A 20,413-nucleotide genomic window follows, 5' to 3' on the forward strand; every position below is an offset into this window, starting at 1 on the left:
GATTAGGGTAGGAAGGATGAGCAGAGTTTATAGCTTTATTATTAAGTGCAGAGTACTTTATGGGCTCGCCTTGTCGTAGCTCGCTCACTGTAACGCTGTTCGATGTCAAGCGACTGTTGGAATCAGGTGGCGCAGCGCAATAGCAGACCCAAGTACAGCCCCATGGCGTAACATAACGGTGTACCGTAACACCACCCCACCTTTTTTTTTTTCTTTATTGCCAGTCTTCAATACAACTCTATGAGATAAAAAATAGCCACATGCTGCATGTGATACAACACACACCAACACAAACCTACCAGCCATTCCTCCGGCTTGGCTTTGTCATTTAGTCATCACTTTAGAGCAGTTAAAGGCTCTACAAAATCCAACCGACCTGGGACTGGCTGCTGGACTCTCTGCCCCTCTACGAACCACGCAACACTACTGCCGGGCCAGTCGGGCATCCACGCACCGTTGGAGCCATGCCATGCGCGCCCGCCACCATATGCTGTGAAGCCCAGGAGCATTATTAAATCCTATGGGACTCCTTCATTACAAAAGGGACTTCACCCCCGGTTTTGCAGGCATACACTTAACTCTTTTCAGTACATCCTGCCCTGGGCCTCCGCTGTACAGTTCTCTATGTCATGGTACCGGGAACATCTACTGTCGCAAACATCTTTATATAACTTTGTACATGACACTGTGCTCAAATAGTCCATCGAAAGCGAGTAGACAGAAACTTGACTGGCATGACAACTTCTTTAAAATAGCCCAAAATCCATCCCTGCATGTGCAAACTAGATACAACAAATTCCGGCGGTGTTCGAGACAGCCGCACCTGGCAAACTGTTCGGAAAAAAAGGTCGCTTGCATCACGATGGGAAAGGAACATGTTCAGCAACTCGCGGACAAACAGGTGAACCAGCCCAAGACCTCCCTCCTTGATGCGCCGAAAAAGGTTATCTCTTTTCCCAAGTAGATGACCAGATAAACATAGCAAATACTCGATACATTTTTTGTACATTCACGCGCGAGCAATGCAGCAATGCAACCCCACTTTGGCAATAAAAAATAAATTACAAACGGTCGCTTTAGCAAACACTGAGAGAAAAGCCCCTTTCCACTTTTCTGCCCTGTCGCGTACGTTTTGCGTTGGGCACACCAGTACGGTTCGCTGTCCTGGTAGCACTCCAGTGGCGACCCTAGATACCTAACAGGGCTCGTTTCCCAACTCACATTGGCAAAAAATTCCAGTGTCAAAGACCAGCCCTCATGTTAGAAACCGAAACACTCCCCCGGTTTACTCCACTACCTGTGATTGGCTCAAAACATTTCACAATCGGCCATACCATGCTGAATACGCTGGTTCTCGTCCGACCGTAACAGCGTCTCACAGAGGCTTCCAAAACCAAGCAGTTTATATAGTCATAACCATTCGAAACTCCTGAACTGCTGCTGCTTGTCATGAATCTCCCCGTTGTTTAGCGCAAAGAAAACTGCAGGTACATTTGAGGCAAAGTATACGTAATTAACCGGCAGCCCCCGCATTCATTTAGTTAGGAACGCTCGCTCGGTTGGTTTTTTAAGCGAAAAAATCAACCACCAAAAAATGGCGCGTTCCAAACTACACAGTAAGGCTCCGGCACGTGCGACATGAAAACAAGCAAAACAGAACTCCCACTCGCACTGTTCCAGGCAAAGGGCACGCGAGCACTGCGAAGGCGGGAAATTTGAATTGCATTGAACAAACCTCCACTCCATTCATCAAGAGAGACGTGAGACAGGGGCGACAAAGAGCGTGATGGGTGGTAGCAGTGAGCGGATAACGGCATCACGGCCCATTGTGGCAAATCACTGCTCTGCACTTCCGACACCTTTCATATTGAGTGGAACAGCTTTATTTTTCTTTAGGACAATAAGGAGAAATGTGTCAGGGTGATTTGAACTATGGTATCACAGGACAGGAATGGTCGTAGTAACATGGTACAGGGCTTGTTTCTGCAGGTGACACGAATGGGCTGGTAATGATGATGATGATAACTTGCTGGTAGCAGGGTTGGGTTTCGTCTATCTTGGACGTATGCAATATTAACACCAGCTAAGGACATCAAAATAAAATCAAGCATTTTTATCATCAAGTCACTTTAAGAAGCATTGGCAATAGGTCCCATACACGAATCAACAAGATTAGGGAAAAACAGCACTTGTTAAGGCGACATCACCAGACCAGACTTTCTGCTGAGAAAGTGGAATGGGACTTTGAATTCGTGCAATGATTTTCTTCCAAATTTGTTCATACCTTGTTTTCTTTTGCATTAATGGTACACACAGGTTTTCAGTGAAGCTTTTTATATGCAACAATGTGATTTGCCCGCTCTGGATTTCACAGCCCCCGTGTTGCCAACCACCGCGGCTAAAGCGACCAGTCCAACGGAGGCACCCAAGGCCGACTAGGCCCCAACCATGGCAGCGCGGCTCCACATCATCCCTATGTTTCAGCGGGCCTGAATGAAGACACTACACCTCACCAGCACTCCGCGACTACTTTTCATTGGCAGTTCAAGCACGCAAGGCTTCATATGAGTCGGAAAAAGATGTGGTTCAATGTATGGGACATGTCTATTCTAACCTTGTTTCCACAACACGTCTTTTATCCCAAACTACATAATCTTTTTCCTGCAAGTAGAGTACACAATATGCTTCTTATTAAACTAGCTTGGAACACACCCCACACGCATCCCTGTGGGATATTCCCTTATCATGGTACAATGAGACATGTTCCATACTGCAAAACTATGGAAATTGTTCTGTCACAAAGGTAAAAAACGTGGTTGTCTCGCATGACTATGGCGTATGGCGGTATCATCAGACTACAAAATGTATCTTTACTGCAGGAATCTGGAAAAGATTTGTTTGAGATGCCGCTTACAAGCCGGCTGGTGTTGTATGGGCCATAGGCACGAAACCACGTGGTTCAAGTAGGAAGACCGGCAGAAAACTTTCCTTTCCCTTTTTGAGAAATGTCGTGTGCACTGTTGCGCAACCGAGACTTGATTGCCTGTCCTCTGGCCATCTCGGCAAAAATGTCCTTGACTGCCTTCCTTCCGAAGGCGATACGCCTTGCAGCTGGAACCTCTGTCGGGTTGTCCTTCACCACCTTCCAAACAACATCTGCAACAAAAAGACAACGTTGGCAAAACAATGCTCATCACCATGTGGTACACAAAACCACAACATGCGCAGCTTTGCCATGGAGGTACATACAGCTGTGTAGGCTTGAAATGGTTTACTGGTCACTGACCAAAGTCAAAATGTACAAAGGACGTTTCGGGAGCACTACGGCTCCCTTGTTCACACTGAAGCAACCGGATGGATGTCCCCGGGTTATGTCCCCGGGTTATGCACTTAGCAGTGTTTTGAGTGACTTTGCATAGATAGGATCCAAAGTTCCATTGTTCCCGTTTAGCGTGCTGGACGTTGCCTGGATGATTAGTGACTCAAGGTTTCGACGGGCTGATACATTCTTTTCCGTTGTCATTATCTTTGTTTCGTTCCAGTCAATCTGATGGCCGGTTTTCTTTGCATGCTCGGTGAATGCATTTGTTAATACTATATAGCATTTGTATATATCTGCACACCGCTCCATACTTATTGGTTTAGTGTTTTTGTATACTGCTTTATATCTATACAATGTTTGTACAATTTGACCATTTTTGAACATCCAGACGTACCACTCCCCTCAATAATGCCCTCTAGTCCATGAGGGTACCTGAAATAAATAAATATAATAGCTGTATAGGCTATTTGGCGCAACCACACAAATAGGTCATCTCGATTATAACTGCCAGTACTAGTTATACGGCAGCGTTGCTAGCAGCTGTTGATTAATCACTGGATGTAGCAGATTTTTAGATCTGAGTGTTATTGAAATGCCTTAAATGGCTTCAGAACCCCCCAAAATTAAGACACTAAACACACCAAAGGGACACCTTGAAGACTGTGAGGGGACAACGTATTCTAGAAGTCAACTGTGATCAGTCAGGATTCCAAACATCCAAAAATTGCATGTGGATCTTTTCTTTTTGCAAGGCAGAGCACCACACTTCATACTGTCACAAAGCCAAGAACGGTGCACGGTTCTTCCAGTAAACAAGGTTTATTGGAATAATTAAGGATTGGATTTAGGCTAGTTGGCTATACATCAGTTGAGCGAACAGTGCAAGGACGCGGACGAGAGAATGGAAAAAAGACAGTACAAGCGCTGACTAGCAACTGGGCGTACTTTATTGCGTTCTGCAATATATACGAGAACACAGGCGACGTCACAACTTTGCAATTAATCAAGAAGAAAAGGAAAAGGAAGGATAAGAAAAGTGGTAAAAAATGAACAATGTACACAGCACTGAGGGTAACATTTTGATGCTGCTACCTCCGACATGCTATGTCTGAGTAGTCACGTTCCTTCTGCACCAATGTAACAGAGGGCTGACTGACGCGCGTGTCACCCCTTTTCGCTATTGTGTAAGCCTAAAAAATTTCGCGCGTGTGCAATCCCAAGTAGTGATTCAGAACCTTTGTGTTCTCAAAAAGAGGTAGGGGGCACCCACAAGTCTTGCAATGGGAAACCAGGCGGCTGCCGGTGCCGACACGTAAGGCATACACGTGCTCCCTTAATTGTTCGGTAAGACATCTCCCCGCTTGTCCAACGTACACTGCACTGCACCTGAGGGGGATCTCGTACACTACGTTGTCGCGACAGGGAACGAAGCGAGTGGCGTGTTTTATCCCACATGCCGCCTTTGGAGGTGTCATGTTGTTCACAGTTTCGCACACTCTCCTAATCTTGTTAGGTGCGGGAAACACTGTCCGAATTCCCGCCTTCTGGCCGATATTCTTAAGTCCATGTGGCAATTAGTGCACGTATAGGGATGACGTTTATACGCCCATGCCTCGTCTCCTGGATCTGCGGCATAGCCTTCAATGTCGTCGAGTTCAACACACTCTCCGCGGCAGTCAAAAGTGTCACATGGACTCAAGAAGATCGGCCAGAAGGCGGGAATTAGGACAGTGTTTCCCGCACCTAACAAGATTAGGAGAGTGTGCGAAACTGTGAACAACGTGACCCCTCCAAAGGCGGCATGCGGGATAAAACCTGCCACTCGCTTCGTTCCCTGTCGCGACAACGTAGTGTACGAGATCCCCCTCAGGTGCGGTGCAGTGTACGTTGGACAAACGAGAAGATGTCTTAACGAACGTGGGAGCACACGTATGCCGTACGTGTCGGCACCGGCAGCCACCCGGTTTCCCATTGCAAGACTTCTGGGTGCACCCCACCTCTTTTTAAGAACACAAAGGTTCTGAAGCACTACCTTGGGATCGCGCACGCGTGAAATTTATGAGGCTCACACAATAGCGAAAAGGGGTGACACGCGCGTCACTCAGCCCTCTGTTACATTGGTACAGAAGGAACGTGACTACCCAGACGTAGCATGTCGGAGGTAGCAGCATCAAAATGTTACCCTCAGTGCTGTGTACATTGTTCATTTTTTACCAGTTTTCTTATCCTTCCTTTTCCTTTTCTTCTTGATTAATCGCAAAGTTGTGACGCCGCCTGTGTTCTCGTATATACAGTGTAATCTCGATGATACGATTCTGGGTGATACGAATTTCGGGATGATACGAATTTCTGAAAAGTCCCGGCGAAACTGCATTGTTAGCAATGGGAAAAATTTCGGCTGTTTCGAACAGACCTGCGCGGCCAGGCGGATGATATGAACGAGCCGGCGAGGGGCCCAACTGCCGAATGAGCAAGTGACGGCTATCTCTCCCCTCTTTGTCGCTCTTTCTCTAGAAACGGCCGGGCCGTTATTTTCTGCTTGCTGACACCGCCGCGAAACCCCGCACGCTTCTCGCGGTGTGGCCGGCTGCGGCCGCAAAGTGGCGAGGCCGCTCGAGCGACCGCTCCTAACCGCTCTTTAAAATGCCGCTCAAGGCAGACGCTAAGTTGCTTGTGCGGTAAAGGAGCTGATTATGCATGCGAAAACGGTACTACGTATAAAACATCATCCACGGCGCTAGTGAAAGCGCCCATGAAATATCTGCCGGTGTGCTAAGCCTAACCATCTCCGGCGGAGCTAAGCCGGTTGTCTCGAGCGCTTCGCAAGTCGTCAGGCTCCTCCATCCTGCCGCGCGCGTCGTGCGTCATTTTCTGGTTGAGGTAGGAGCTACCGCGGGCGCGAAATCGTCGATACAGGCGTGAAAATACAGTGCGCGCAAAGCCGAGGTGTGCGAATCACGTGAAAAAACGCACCATGCGGTTCACGCTTGACTTGCGGCATGTAGCGAGCTTGGGCACTGCGAGTGAGGTGACGAGCGCAAAGCGTTACACGCTCCAGAAAGGACTGCTTTGCAACGTGGGGGTAAAAAAATGCAGAAGAAAATCACGAATTTCTTCAGGCGAAAGTAAAAAAAGAAATACACGAAAACTTTTTTCAGCGCTAAATTTTTTGGTCTGTATGGTTCATACGAATTTCGGATGATACGAATATTTTTCGCAGTCCCGCGAGATTCGTATCATCGAGATTTTACTGTATTGCAGAACGCAATAAAGTACGCCCAGTTGCTAGTCAGTGCTTGAACTGTCTTTTTTCCGTTCTCTCGTCCGCGTCCTTGCACTGTTTGCTCAGATAAGGTTTATTGGAGTGAACTCATGCTCTGCAAAGATCTTACAAAAAAACACAAGCGTCGAAGAAACAGTCAGCAAAGTGAGTGCACAGAGAGCGTTGGCAAAAACGAGTGCAGCGTCATTTGATTACGAGGAAAGCATTTATCTTTCCACGTAATCCTTTCTGGAACCATCGCACTAGATTGAGAACACTGGCAGTAAACGACAAACATTCTAGCCTGGTGACGACAGGGCAAAGCACTCTCCCTGTCAAATACAATAGCCTGTGCGGCATACTAAAGAAAGGGAAGTGAACATCCGCTTTGCTTCCGCGTGTGGCCAGATGCTGCCAACAAAACACATAAGTAAACAAAACAGAAGGCAAGGTGGTGGACTGGAGTATGCCAATTGCGGTGTTTTTTTTATGATGTCAAGTGACACAAACAATGTTAATTCAGCATAGAGTCAGGTGTGCATGTGGCTGCCACAAATAAGGGCACCGGCACGTACGGGTTCCAAGTTAAGGACAAACTTTCGCAGTACACACAAGTGCGGCTGATCGTGAACTTCAAAAAATTTTTTATCACCTCAAACAAAATTTACTCAGAAGAAATTTCCTAAATTAAAAGCAGAAGTGCTGATGCGTACAATGAGCGGTATCGGGTACTTTTACCTCGAGGGCCTTGATGCTTTTTTTACGTTTGAAGTTTGGCAAAAAAGCATTTTTTTTTGCATTTTTGTAAGCAAGTTGACTCTGTAGTTGACCTAAATTATTTTTTGTATACACTCAAAAACCATATAAGTGCATGATCAAAATATTAGGGCTGAAGTTTTCACAGTGCCTTTGCGAAAAATTCCTGAAAACGCGCCATTTGTTGCGTTTTTACTTCACTAATATACAACCCCAAAAATGCCTACACAGCTTCAATCATGGTCCCACATCAAAGAAGAATGCAAGCAGAATGTTCTAAAATAATCTTTGTCATTCTAGATACTTTTACTCTTTATTTAAAATTTATTATCTCCAATCACATTTTTCCTGTTTGCAGAAATTTCAAGGAGCGCTCACATTACAGCAAATTTTTTTGAACGAAAATACCCTGCGCAGACCGCCTACACTTAGTCGGCAAGTAGCACAAATTTTCTCAAACAAATTGGGGATGGTTATTTTTTGGGTTGGGACATTGCGCATTCAATTAACCTATTCGCGAATTGAGAATTGAACACTTCCAGCTGTAATACCCCTGTCACACGGGCACATTCAATCCCGATTGAAGTGAATCGCGATCGAGTTTCCGAGCGCGCTCGACGCACTGCCGCTAATACACGGCCTGTTTCAATCGCGATCGGGAAGTTGCAGCGGTTGCACTCGTGTACATTAGATGGCGCTACCAATGTACTTGCGGCCGGCATCTGGTAACTTTGCGTCGTCGTAGGTACACGTAACTATGTAAATGTTACCGCACGCTTATTTAGGTCAAGTTATTTGGGACAATTTGTGGCATTAGTTGAAGTTGTCATTTTCTGTGCCATTACTGAGTGGGGACGACAGTATCGCCGCTATCAATCGATCGTGCTTGGAAGCCTCGATCGCGCTTCAGAAACCAGGATTGAGTTCGAGCAGGATTGAGCTCGATCGCAATTGAAGCTGCCATGTAGCAGCGCGTGATCCGGATTGAGCTCGATCCGGATCGACTCAATCCCGATTGAAAGTGCCCGTGTGACAGAGGTATAAAACTGGACTGCGGATCGAATCAGATAGTAAGCATAATTCCCAAAGTACTACAGTGGAATCTCGATGATACGATTCTGGGCGATACGAATTTCGGGATGATACAAATTTCTGAGAAGTCCCGGCGAAATTGCATTGTTTGCAATGGGCAAAATTTTGGCTGTTACGAACGGACCTGCGCGGCTTAGTGGATGACGAACGAGTCGGCGAGGCGCCCTTCTGCTGAGCAAGAAAGCGACAGCGATGTACGGAAATGCGTACGGGCTCTCTCTCCCCTTTTTGTCACTCTTTCTCCAGGAACAGCCAGGATGTTTCCTGCTCGGGAAAGCGTGCAGCACCCGCCACAGGCGTACAGACGCTGCCGCAGAACCGCCCACATACGGCACACGGCCCGGCCGGCGGCGGCGGCAGCACGGTGGCGGCTTCGGCCGCGAAGTGCTGCGGGGCGCTCGAGCGACCGCTTCTAACCGCTCTCTCAAATGCCGCTCAAGGCACACAAGAAGTCGCTTGTGCGGTAAAGGAGCTGATAATGAGGGCGAAAACTGCACTATAAAACATCATCCGTGCCGCTAGTGAAAGCGCCCATGAAATATCTGCCGGGGAGGTAAGCCTAAACATCTCCGGTGGAGCTGCAAGCGGCTGTCTCAAGCGCTTCTAAACTGTCGCGCGTCATTTTTCTGACCGAGGCAGAAGCTGCCGCGGACACGGAATCGTCGACGCCGGCGTTAGAAGGTCGCACATGCAACGGCAATGCGCACGAATTGCGTGCAAAAATGCGCCATGCGGTTCATGCCTAGACTGTTACGGCGCGTAGTGTGCTTGGGCACCGCGAGTGAGGAGACGCGTGCGATGTTTTACGCGTTCCAGAAAGGACTGCTCGGCATCATGGAGGTTAAAAAAAATGCAGAGAGTCATTATGAATTTCTTCACGCGAAAGTAAGAAAACAAATAAACGAAAACTTCTTTTAGTGCTCAATTTTTCGGTCTGTGTTGGTTCATACGAATTTCGGATGATAGAAATATTTTCCACGGTCCCGCAAGACTCGTATCATCGAGATTTTACAGTATTCAGCGTTTGGAATATCTGCCCACGTCTAGTAGTTCAAAAATTAATCGTAGCTTATTTTCGAAACAGCAGAATTTTTTTCATATTTCGCAACAGTTGTGCTGGCCCCAGTGACATTGCAATTGTGGCACTGCTGACTCCCATTCAATAATAAATGCAGACTCACTCATCACGGCTCCAAATTTTTCCAGCGTGCCGCCCTGTTTGGCCACGCTATCCGGCATCTGCCGGCAGGACTGCCCAGTCAAGCTCCTAATCTTCGTTTCCGCATTACACCACAAGTGACGGGCTGTCTCCCTCGCGGCTCTCAGTTCACTCTTCCAATTCAAGATGCGAGTCAGTTTTTCCTCTGGCATGTACAGCCCTTCCCCAAGGTAGACCTAGGGTGAGGTAAAGCACACAAAAACAAAAACTTGTTACTCCTTCAAAAATGCACTTATCTCACGTTGCAAGCTCGACCTTATCCACTATGAAAACTCAGGGGAAAATGGTTATCTGGCCTTGTTTCAAAGTCAGTCCTTGTCAGATTCCGGAGGTGAAATTCTTTGCTCCAGCTTGAAATGCGTGTCAAAGCCAACTGACAGGTATGCACTTTTTACTGCTCGGCTTCAAGAGGCATTCTGGACAGATGAAAGCGGTCCCTCTAGAATTTGAGCCCTGTTTGCCTGTTCCCCGATCTAGAGAGTAAAAAAATTGCTTATAGCCAGAACGGACTCATTTCACAGGTTTAATAACAAGAATTAAAGAATTGAAGGTAAAACTGCAATTTTTGGTGCTCGTAATTTTCATAGCTAGCATTAAGAACTCACATTTAAGCAACTTAACGAGTGCCTTCATAATAAAAAAGGACCTATTCTCCACGCTTTATATGGGCATGCTTTGAATTGTATGTTGCTTATTACTCTTTCAATTCCATTCTTCAAGCAGATGAAAACTTGATTATTTCTTTCTGGACTTACTTCTCCATTGCTTGCAGAGAACAACTTGGGAGCTCGCTGGCGAACCACATTGCTTGCAGAGGATGACTTGGGAGCTGGCTGGCCAACCACATTGCTTGCAGTGGACAACTTGGGAGTTTGCTGGCTAACCACGTTGCTTGCAGTGGACAACTTGGGAGTTTGCTGGCCAACCACGTTGCTTGCAGTGGACAACTTGGGAGTTTGCTGGCCAACCACCTTTCTTGCTGTGGACAACTTGGCAGTTTGCTGGCCAATTACGTTGCTTGCAATGATCAATTCGGGAGTTTGCTGGCCAACCACGTTGCTTGCAGTGGACAACTCGGGAGTTTGCTGGCCAACCACGTTGCTTGCAATGATCAATTCGGGAGTTTGCTGGCCAACCGCACTTTCACTGCTAGCAGAGGTTACAGGACCTGAAAATGCAACAGAAAAAAAGAATTGCCGCAGTTTCCACTGGTGGCGCAAGGCTGGAAAAACTGCAAAGCTGGCGGCCCCTTTGTCGGAGACCCGGCTGTTTCATTATCATCATCATAATCATTCTATTCAGGCCCACCGCAGGACAAAGGCCTCCCTTATCGACCTCCAACACGCTCCTGTCCTGTGCCACCGCTGGAGTCCATTCTTTGCCTCTGAGCTTCTTTCTTTCGTCCCTCCATCGACTAATTGGCCTTCCTCTTTTTGTAGGCCTATCTCTCGGTGTCCACTCTGTCACCCTGGTAGTCCACTGATTGTTCTTTCACATAATTACATTGCTAGCCCAAGTCCATTTCTTTTTCACTTGAACTATGATATCTTCTACTCTAGCTTGTTCTCTGATCCAGCAAGCTCGTTTCCTGTCTCTCAGTGTTACTCCGACCATTATTCGTTCCGTGGCCCGTTGAGCTGACCTGAATTTGCCTTCACGTTGTTTAGCAAGCCACCAAGTTTCCGCTCCATATGTCATCAGCTCACATTTCTTCCTGAACTTCTTGCTAAAAGTTCTCCATGACTGGCAAACCCGGATCACTTCATCCGCAGGCTTTCACATTTCTCCCAAAAGTGGACTGCAATTGAATGCGCTAGAAACCGCAGCCAAGTCCAAAGACAACGCGTGCACTACGAAGGCAAAGGAAATTCTGCGCTCCCAGATTGTGATGATAATCAATCAGTTAGACACCAGTTTCATAATGCGAGGGATTTAGATCGATTCTGACCATGGGAAGCGTTTTCTTTTTTCTAATTGGCTGCACATGTTAATGTTCCCTACCATAGCTAACTTGTTCCCTCGGGCCTTTGGGGTGGCACAGTGGTTAGGTTGCCAGTTTCACGGCGTAAAGGTCCCAGGTTCGATTCCACATTTTTCTCTTGAAGCCTCGGGGTTTTCTGTCTACGCCGGACGGATCTGTGTCAACCTAAAAAGCTCTGCTGTTAAAAAAGTAACTAGTAACTAAAGCTGAGGGGCAATTACATGACAGCACCACCTTACTTGCTCTGCAAGGCAATGCAGGAGCTGTCCCTTCCCAGAAGACGCTTGCAAAGCGTAGTAAGAAAACAAAATGGACAAATGAACGCGTAACAGAAGCCAACTTCAAACAGATCTGAATGACAATTCTGATTGCTTTTACATTACAACAAGTTGTTCCCTTAGTGAAAAAAGGAACCACGAAAATGGAAAAATGGAAAAGATAAAAACAGTGACTGAAGTTTGTCATAGTTACCTACAACTTCTGATGGTGAGAAGTATTAAGCTATTGCGGTGGCGGTGGCTAAGGTATTTCGCAGCTGAGCCCAAGGAAGCAAGTTTAGTCTCCAGCCAGTGTGGCTGTTTTTCTGATGGAGGCAAAGGACAGACGAATCAGAATAAAGATCCATTGATTGATTGATTGATTCTAGGGTTTAACGCGCCGACACAATGCAGGCGATGAGGTGCGCCGTAGTGGAGGGCTCCGGATTAATTTTGACCACCTGGGGATCTTTAACGTGCGCCGAAATCTCGTACACACGGGCGTTTTTGCTTTTCGCCTCCATCAGAAAAGCGGCCGCCGCGGCCGGGAATCGAACCCGCGACCAGAATAAAGATCCCCAGGCACTAACATACCTAATGCGCAGCCGTTCACATGCCTCATATTTCAGGTGTAGTTTAAAAAACATATCACCTCAATGCCAGAGCTTTTCTTTTAATTATTAAGTATTACCAAGGAGGTGGACAAATGGACTGTAGTAACCAGCATTGAGGTTACCAGCAATGACAAAAGCTGCGCATGAATTGACACTTTGTTACGCACACTCCCATAAGGCGTACATCAGCTGTGCAGGACACACGACCACAATGTCAAGAGGGCAGCAACGTGCACAGGCCTAATGCAGCCAGCAAAGGCGATGACAACAATTCAACCACATTTGATGCCTACAGTGCTCCGGGTTAAAGGGACACTGAAGTGATTTGTAAACATTGCGGGATTACTAGCGCAAATTGTAGTCCGGAGTCCATAGGCCATGTTTCGACCACTCTGAGCACGTTTACACGAATTTATTTACTAGAAAAAGCAATTCGAAACTGCTGTCCTCCTCTCTGCACCCTCGCCCATTTTTTGTGGCGTTTTCGTGTGACGTCACGAGGAGACGAGCTGGCAATTGGCTGCGCTACTGCACGGTTCGCCGACCTTCCGATCGAGTCAGTCGGCACAGCGTTTAGACCACCGGCCGCCGACGAGTCGTCGTAATTGGCTCGCTCAATTGAAACTAAGCCACCACACGTTTGTGAATGAAAGAATGTGCCTTTCTTTACTTTGTTAGTTTGTACACTGTATCTAGCTCTAAGTCGAGTCAAGGTCGCCTCACACAAACGCTGCACAAGGGCACATGCGACGCTTCGCTGACTTTACACTAGTAGGAAAAGCTAAGGCCACTTGAAGGCGGGAGAAGAGTCAGCGAAGTCAATATTGGTACTAAGAAAATAAAATCAACTGAAACTTTTACTATACAGCGCAAAACTAGGGAGCAGGAAGCACTTTTTTGCGCTGGGTGAACAAGCACAGCGGTCAGCAGCACGACCGCACTTCTGTGAACGCTTTTCCATCCAAGAAATGCAATTGCTTGACGCGAGAGATTGTGGAAGTTTGGGGGACGCTTACTGCACGGGTGCTATACGACAAATAGTCACCTAAAGTACTTGAAATTTTAAGGCTAAATAAAAGTGTAAACTGGTTATACATTATATACCTTGCCAGAGCTGGCCTGTGGCCGAGTGGTCTAAGGCGCTAGGTTATCGTTTTGCAAGTCGCAAGTTCGAATTCCCGAGGGTGCATCGTTTTTTTTTTTTTTTTTTCCCAGTTGATTTTTTCGTTTTCGGCCGATGTTTTCTAAACTGCGTTTACCATTTTTGGGCCGTAACGTTCACTGTTCCACGAGCGAGTTTGCAGTACGCGCGCAGACTGCCACTGACGCTCTAGCGAGTTCTCGTTATGTGCTGCTGCTTGCGGGCAGTGGGCACAGGCCTGAATCAGCACACCCTTGGCCTGGTGCGAACACGCTTTTTACGATACAGGCATGAGTGAGGCAAGTTCCGAATATGAGGGAAAAGCGCATGGCATTTGAGCGTCAGCGGTGACGCGGAGGGCGTCATCCACTGCGTAGGCCTCGGCTAGTGATTTCTACTATTCCAAGCCGTCCTGGGAGGCTTACCTCAGGCATTTTACAGCCGACAATATGGCAGAAGGGCGGTACGGCGATTACTGAGATATCGAGAAGGCCCATCCAACGATGCCGTCAGATGTCAAACATGTTGTTTTACAGAACCGAAACCAAAACTTGTTTGAATGCTAACCTCGGACATCGTCCAATCACGGTGCCATCTCCTCGCAACGTCACAGCTTTAGTTGGTGCAGCCGCCACAGACCGCGCATGCTAGTTTTTCTTCTTTCCCGCTTTATAAAATAATTAACGACTTATCAACCGGATAAACGATGAAAAGTGCGGTAATTTGAGCCAGTCTACGCAGTGCAAGCAAAAACGGGAGCTTGACAAATTCACTTCAGTGCCCCTTTAATATCCCCTCCTGGCGTTGATATTCACCATTAAAGTGTACAGAGAGCCACCTTACTGAACAAATTGCTCTTAAGTTCTACTGTTGTCTGGGAGTAATGCCTTCATAATCGCCAAGCTAGTCTGCACCTGAGCCCCAAAACACCACACTCTGAATTCCGCCTTGGTAACCACGGGGACGCCTTTTGTTGGTGCTCAAAGGCACAAAATGGTCCGGTGTAGGTTCTCGCAGCATGATTGAAGATAGTGCTCCGGGTGCATGTCTCCAGGCCATCGCGACTTGTGCATGGGTGTTACAATTTCGTACTTCCTCAAATGCATACTTTTGAGGCTAGAAACAAAGCAAGATCACAGAAAAATCTCTAGTCCCCCCCCAACATCCAATTTTCTATCTTTAACTGTTCTTTTCTTAATTTTTTTGCACCCGATCATATGCTGACACTTACACACAAATATTGTTTCAATCATCTTTAGTAATTGATTTGCTGTTGTTACACAGTGAGATCAGCCTTGCCGATCTCGCTGGCATAAGTGACCTTGTAACTTGTTTGGTAATGCAGTCACGCTATGATTCACTTGTGCGTTTGATTTCGAGTTAAGCAGGAACAGTGATACAACCTATCGTTCTAACTTTGTTACTAGTAAAGCATGCACTGAGTGAAAAGCAAAACCTTTCAAACTCGAAGTGTGTTAAAGTTTAAGGTGTGGAATTCCGGGCAGTGCAGTTCCTTCAAATCCATATTTATGCTATTCAATTTACATTTTCCTCATTATACTAAACTGAGAGCATCTAATTTCTAACAGAACCTGTCTGTATGGCACCATACAAAAGGCGTATTATAAAAGTGTGCATTTACTCCTTTGTTCAAAAATTGCTGAGAGTACAGTGACGGCTGAAGCATTATCACTCTTAAGTCGCAAAGAAAAACTTTATTTGCACCGTATTCCAATGATGTGCGATTTATATTGACACCCAGTCCACTGCAATCGATATTACTGTCAGTATGAGAACATCACAACTGGCACACCTTTAAGAGAAATTCTACATGAAAAATAATTGCCGCCAATGTATATACCCCTTGCATCATCCAGGAGGGCAGTTTCAGACTCCGCGATGAATGGGCACAGGAGCCCTTCCATCATAAAATTTCATTTCCATGCCACAGATGGTTTTCATATACATTTCCTATGTCTCTTAAAAGTTTTCTAGATAGTTGTAGATGAGCAAAACTCTTTCCAGGCATTACATATCTACCATAACAAATAGAGAGCTCACAAATGTGGTCCCTGATGTGATCCAGGAGGGCAGTTTCAGACTCCGCCATGAATGGGCACAGCTCGCAGTCAAACTGTGGAGATGTCCTGCCGGTCTCGGAATGTTCCGAACTTGCGCTCGTTCCACAGCTCAGCTCGGATGGTTCGTCCCCTTCTGTCACCACTTCCCCTTCCTCTGACTCGATCACAGCGTCCTCTTCTTCTATCTGGACCTCAACTGCATGCAAGCCGTGCGGCAAGTAAACTCAGTCACCAACTGCCTTGTTTGGCCGACACAGAAACGCAGTCACTCCAACTTAAGACCTGTGGTTACAAACATGGACGTCAACATCAGTTTTCCATTCTCTACATCATCGTAGCTTGGCTAAATGGGAATGCCATGAGCTAGTGCACGAGTTGCAAGCTGTTAGCAGAAATTCTGCTCATACAGATAAACCTCTGTATACCCCATGAAACCATGACCACACCCAATTCTGCCTAGTAATAAATGTCTCTTATGTGCATTTTTTCTTAAATATGCATAGCAAAGTTGACTTGGTGCATGTGACTGACTTCAAGGTAACAATAGTTCATCCTAGTACCTAGAACTTTTACCAAAACATTAACATGTAGCTCTTCTGTAGCAGCCAGGGGTCAAGAGCATGCATCTGATTTCTTTCAAATTCCAATATTATATAGCAAGCAATACTAGTAGAAGGAATGAACTCTGAAAAAGTTGCCTCATACAGAAATATAGTTACGTCACTGAACGCTGCTCTATCACACTGGCACATACTTGGCCTAGGAGCCTTTCGGGCTTCCCAAATTAGAATAAAACCTAGTTCTCGTTTTTGCATAAAAAAACACAATCACCTGTAAGCAGTAAAATTGCAAGAGCTCTTTCATGCAACCAGATACTAATGATTTCAATGAATTAAAACACAAATGCACATCAGAAAGCAATCATCAAAAGTTATAAAAAAATGCACTTTCCTATTAGAAGTTATCTGTGAACACCACTGCCGCTTCCATTGGGATGTGCTCATGGATGATCAATAAAGTAGTGAGTGCAGCAGGACGACGCAATATTAATAGTCTGGGAACTTTCAATCAATATCAACCGTTACTAGTAAATAAATTCTTCGGCTGATGCATTCACCCTGAATTGGAAAATTTCAGGAACAAAGACTGCACTACCAGAATAGGTCCATTTTGACTTGCTGTTTGTATTTACATTCAGATTAAAAGTAACATTCCAAAAAGACATACATATTCCAAGTAGTTCAAAGGAGAAGAAACAAACCTATGAATGCCTTCACCACATGTCACTCATTGGGAGACTGCTCATTTTCAAGATGCAAGCGTAAGATCGACCAGGGCTTAAAAATGTAGAATGCGCAAGAAAGTCGGGTGTTCACTTATTGTACTCAAACTACATTGGGAACTTTCTTTTTTTCATCATCCATGAGCACTTCACGCAAGAGACTTACTGAAGGCACACAAGGCACTTAATCAAAGCAAAAAAGTTTTCATGACACATTCTCTGCTTCGAAAACAAGAAAATGTGCAGACACCACTGGTATCAGCACAACTGCATTAGGTTCAGGTGAGTAGCCCCAGGGTATGGGGTGTCGACAGTTCTTTTTGGTTCTTGCCACGAAACGCATATTTTTCTGGAAGAGGCCAGCAGCAAATTCCTGGAATAAAAGAGACATGTTTAAGTTCAGTGTACAGGTCCTCTAATGATTAAACAGATGGCTCGAAGGCACTTACTACAAGGCTACTCTTAGGCATTAGGCATACTGTCAGGCATGCTGCTATTAGGCATGCTATTACGCATTGGTTGCCAGAAACATGATTAGTATCAGCATTACTCAGTTGCCTCTCAGTTACACAATACCGTTTTTATATCAAAAAGGAAGGTACGGGTGGAATTCAAGAGCTAAGCAATCATCACAAACACTCTGGATGCGTTAGAGGCACGTTCAAGCAGGGTGTCAACCAAGTTGACATTTTCAAATTTCCTGAGTTATTCAGGTTTTCCCGGAGTCTTTTTGATAAATTCCCCGAGTGACGCAACTTGGGTCCCAGGTTGGGTACGCAAGCCTGACTGATATGGGCAATTCTGCCTTTTGCGGCCCTGTACACCTGGTTTCACCCACCACGAGTACAAATAAAGTATTATTATTAACTCTGTTTTATGTCAACACTGGCTGACACCACTTCACCAGTTGCTGTCACCCTCTAAAAAGCATCGTATAAAATAAAATATGACATAATAAAGTTTGAATGCTATCCAGGAACTTTTATCTCACCCAAAAGAAAACATAAGAGTGGTAGTAAAATTCACAGTGAATGTATTATAGAAAAAAAAATGGTAAAACCGTACTGCCATGTTCTCAGCTCGCACTCAACGCCACAGTGCTGTATTTCACTGCTTCAGAGAGTTTATTTTTATTTTGGATGAGGGCCACCTGCATCTTGAACATTGTCATGTTAGGTGCCCTCAAACGCCACTACACTTCTAGCATCAAAGCGCTGCGCGGGATGAGTGAAAAGAATTTATTTGGGACTCGCATTGGAAATCAGAAACACCTCAACTACACCCCGCTATGGTGACTCCACGTAAAGTTCTTTCGGCGCTCAGCAAAAGCTACCGAGACGAAACATGCCCTGGCAGCGAAATATAGTGCCGGCTTGCAGTCAAAAGTAACTGTTAAAATGGGGTACAATGTCTCTATTCGATACTTAAGACATATTTTGAACGCAGCTGCAAACTTTTGAAGTAGAAAATTAAGAGAAATGTTTTTTTTTTTATTACGCCAGATTCACAACTCAAAAATTCGCAACGTGCGTCAACTAGAAACCACAGTAGATGGTGCCAGGTGTTCCAGCATAGGATTGAAAGCTACTACTGCCCCTTCCCCTGTAGATTCCCTTATACTGCCACTGCAAGCTATCGGGGTGCGCAACGGTTTCTTCCGCCTTTCGGGAATCTGGGAAACCTGCCAAAACACAAAGGGAAGCGTATGGGGGGTCAGGAGGGGGAACTGACTTGCAAGCTGTATGAAGCGAATTCTCACTGGAACCAGTGACATCAGACAACGCCATCCCCGACGGCTCCAGAGGGCTGTCCACTTTTGACTTGCCATTACTTGAGCCAGCATTACCGTGAATTTTGCTTCCTTTATAAAGTACAGTAATTTTCCCTGACAGAAGCCCAAATTCCATGAGTTTTCCCCGAGTTTTTTTTCAGACTATTCGAAATCAGTGAGAATTTTCAGTTTTCCAGGTTGGTAGACACCCTGTCAAGTTATAATGAACTACGTTCTTTACACATCACTGCAGAGTCAAAGGATTGCGTGAGCATGCTCAGTGGGCGTTTGTTGGACTCCTTTTCACAAAGCACATTGAGGTTTACACAGGGATAGTCAGAGGTGAGCCAAAGGTTCAGCAGGACTCGTGTGCTCCCCGTTTGAGGGTAACAGCCGTTGCATTCAGTTCCAATTCACCACCCTCTGCATTAAAAAAATGATTAGTCAACACTAAGCATGCTTTTTTTTCACACTTTCGCGCGACGAGACAAATCGCCAGTGGGAACGTGCGTTAAGGCTGCCAAAATCCGTATCAATATTCAAAAAAAAGTTTAGGCCACGTTCTTTAGCTGAAGACTATTTCGAATCGGCAAGCATCTTCAACGCTCAGAAAGGATATCAGGCAGATCTCTTGAAGCTTGAGGAGGACAGTTGCATTGTTGTAAAGAGCGAACCGGACGGCGGGATTGACTGCTTAAAGAAACGGTTGTGTTTTGATCGACGCACAATGAATCCAAAAGCGCGCTTTATTAAAATAGCCGCGACAACTGCAACGGATTGCTTTGGCCCTTTGGCTTTGCTGCTTTACACACCGGAAAGTCAAATTGTGCAGCCACTGTGACTAATAATTGTGTATATTTTTAAATTTTCATTGCCTAAGTTCTTGTTTGGTTAAAAATCTCATAAAAAATACTGACTGAATTTTTAGAAAATTTATCCTACCTATCAACGTTGGTTAAAAGCAGCAGCGGCAATGTCAAAACATCAGCAATGGCAGCGCCCATGGGCATCATAGAGATAATATAGATCACAAACTGTTCCCAAATTTTTCATTGCAAATGGTCCCAATTTGTCGCGCTTTGTTTATGCCAAGAATGGAAATATAATCGTCGCTCTCAGCACCGAGGTCCCTGGTGTGGCAAAGCCATATAAAATAGTATTTCGGAGTTGGACGCAGCAAAAATATTTATGCTGCAGCTTGGCGTCGACGGCAAGCCAACGCGTGTCAACATTTATCGCGTCTGCCCCTGAGCGCAGTACCCGCGCTCTGCGAATTCACGATCGCGTTTTTGCGTTGCTGTGGCTTCCTTTTAAGTCGTGGGCGTTCAGACATTCCAGTCACTTATATAAACAGCGTTTACAAGCGCCTGGGACAATGCTAGGACGGGGGCGTGCATTAGCAAGCTTTGATAATTGAAAGCTCGCTCAACAGCAGCACCTGTTGTTCTCAATAAAGATTTTGTTAATTATTTCGCCTTGGCTCCTGAAATTAGAGCTTTGCGTACTGGCGGCTTGCCCAGTTCAAAATCGCCAGTACCAAAAAAAAGTAGTTTACAACAAGCCTTAAAACCTGTCATTTTGCCACACGTTCACCTTTCGGGTCCACATTTTCCTCTCGTACAGCGTCCCAATCTA

General features: G+C 45.8%; 1 protein-coding gene across 3 annotated transcripts; it reads right to left on the reverse strand.

Moving 5' to 3' along the window:
- Positions 1-1,963: 1,963 nt before the first annotated feature.
- LOC144159552 (uncharacterized) lies at positions 1,964-19,517 on the reverse strand. 3 transcript variants are annotated; one of them, XM_077691118.1, is made up of 6 exons: positions 19,105-19,517; positions 17,258-17,380; positions 15,685-15,921; positions 10,407-10,819; positions 9,614-9,827; positions 1,964-3,156 (listed from the first exon to the last, which is right to left on the reverse strand). In XM_077691118.1, the coding sequence occupies exons 3-6, from the start codon at positions 15,752-15,754 to the stop codon at positions 2,960-2,962; spliced, it is 894 nt and encodes a 297-aa protein (XP_077547244.1). In that variant the 5' UTR covers positions 15,755-15,921; positions 17,258-17,380; positions 19,105-19,517; the 3' UTR covers positions 1,964-2,959. The 3 variants fall into 3 exon arrangements, with proteins under 3 accessions (XP_077547244.1, XP_077547243.1, XP_077547245.1); XM_077691117.1 differs by lacking the exons at positions 17,258-17,380; positions 19,105-19,517 and having other exon boundaries at positions 15,685-17,223; XM_077691119.1 differs by lacking the exons at positions 17,258-17,380; positions 19,105-19,517 and having other exon boundaries at positions 15,706-17,219.
- Positions 19,518-20,413: the final 896 nt, after the last annotated feature.

Source organism: Haemaphysalis longicornis, unplaced genomic scaffold (genome assembly GCF_048455015.1).
Source record: "Haemaphysalis longicornis isolate Haplotype H1 unplaced genomic scaffold, Haemaphysalis longicornis Haplotype H1 scaffold_10, whole genome shotgun sequence".
Lineage (NCBI taxonomy): Eukaryota > Metazoa > Arthropoda > Arachnida > Ixodida > Ixodidae > Haemaphysalis > Haemaphysalis longicornis.

Excerpts from the sequence above, each read along its gene's own strand:
- LOC144159552 (XM_077691118.1), bottom strand. The coding sequence starts at position 15,754 with ATGGCGGAGTCTGAAACTGCCCTCCTGGATCACATCAGGGACCACATT. Across the intron at positions 9,828-10,406 it reads TCTCTGCAAGCAATGGAGAA|GTCTACCTTGGGGAAGGGCT; the intron begins GTAAGTCCAGAA and ends ACCTCACCCTAG. Across the intron at positions 3,157-9,613 it reads AAAATTTGGAGCCGTGATGA|ATGTTGTTTGGAAGGTGGTG; the intron begins GTGAGTCTGCAT and ends TTTTTGTTGCAG.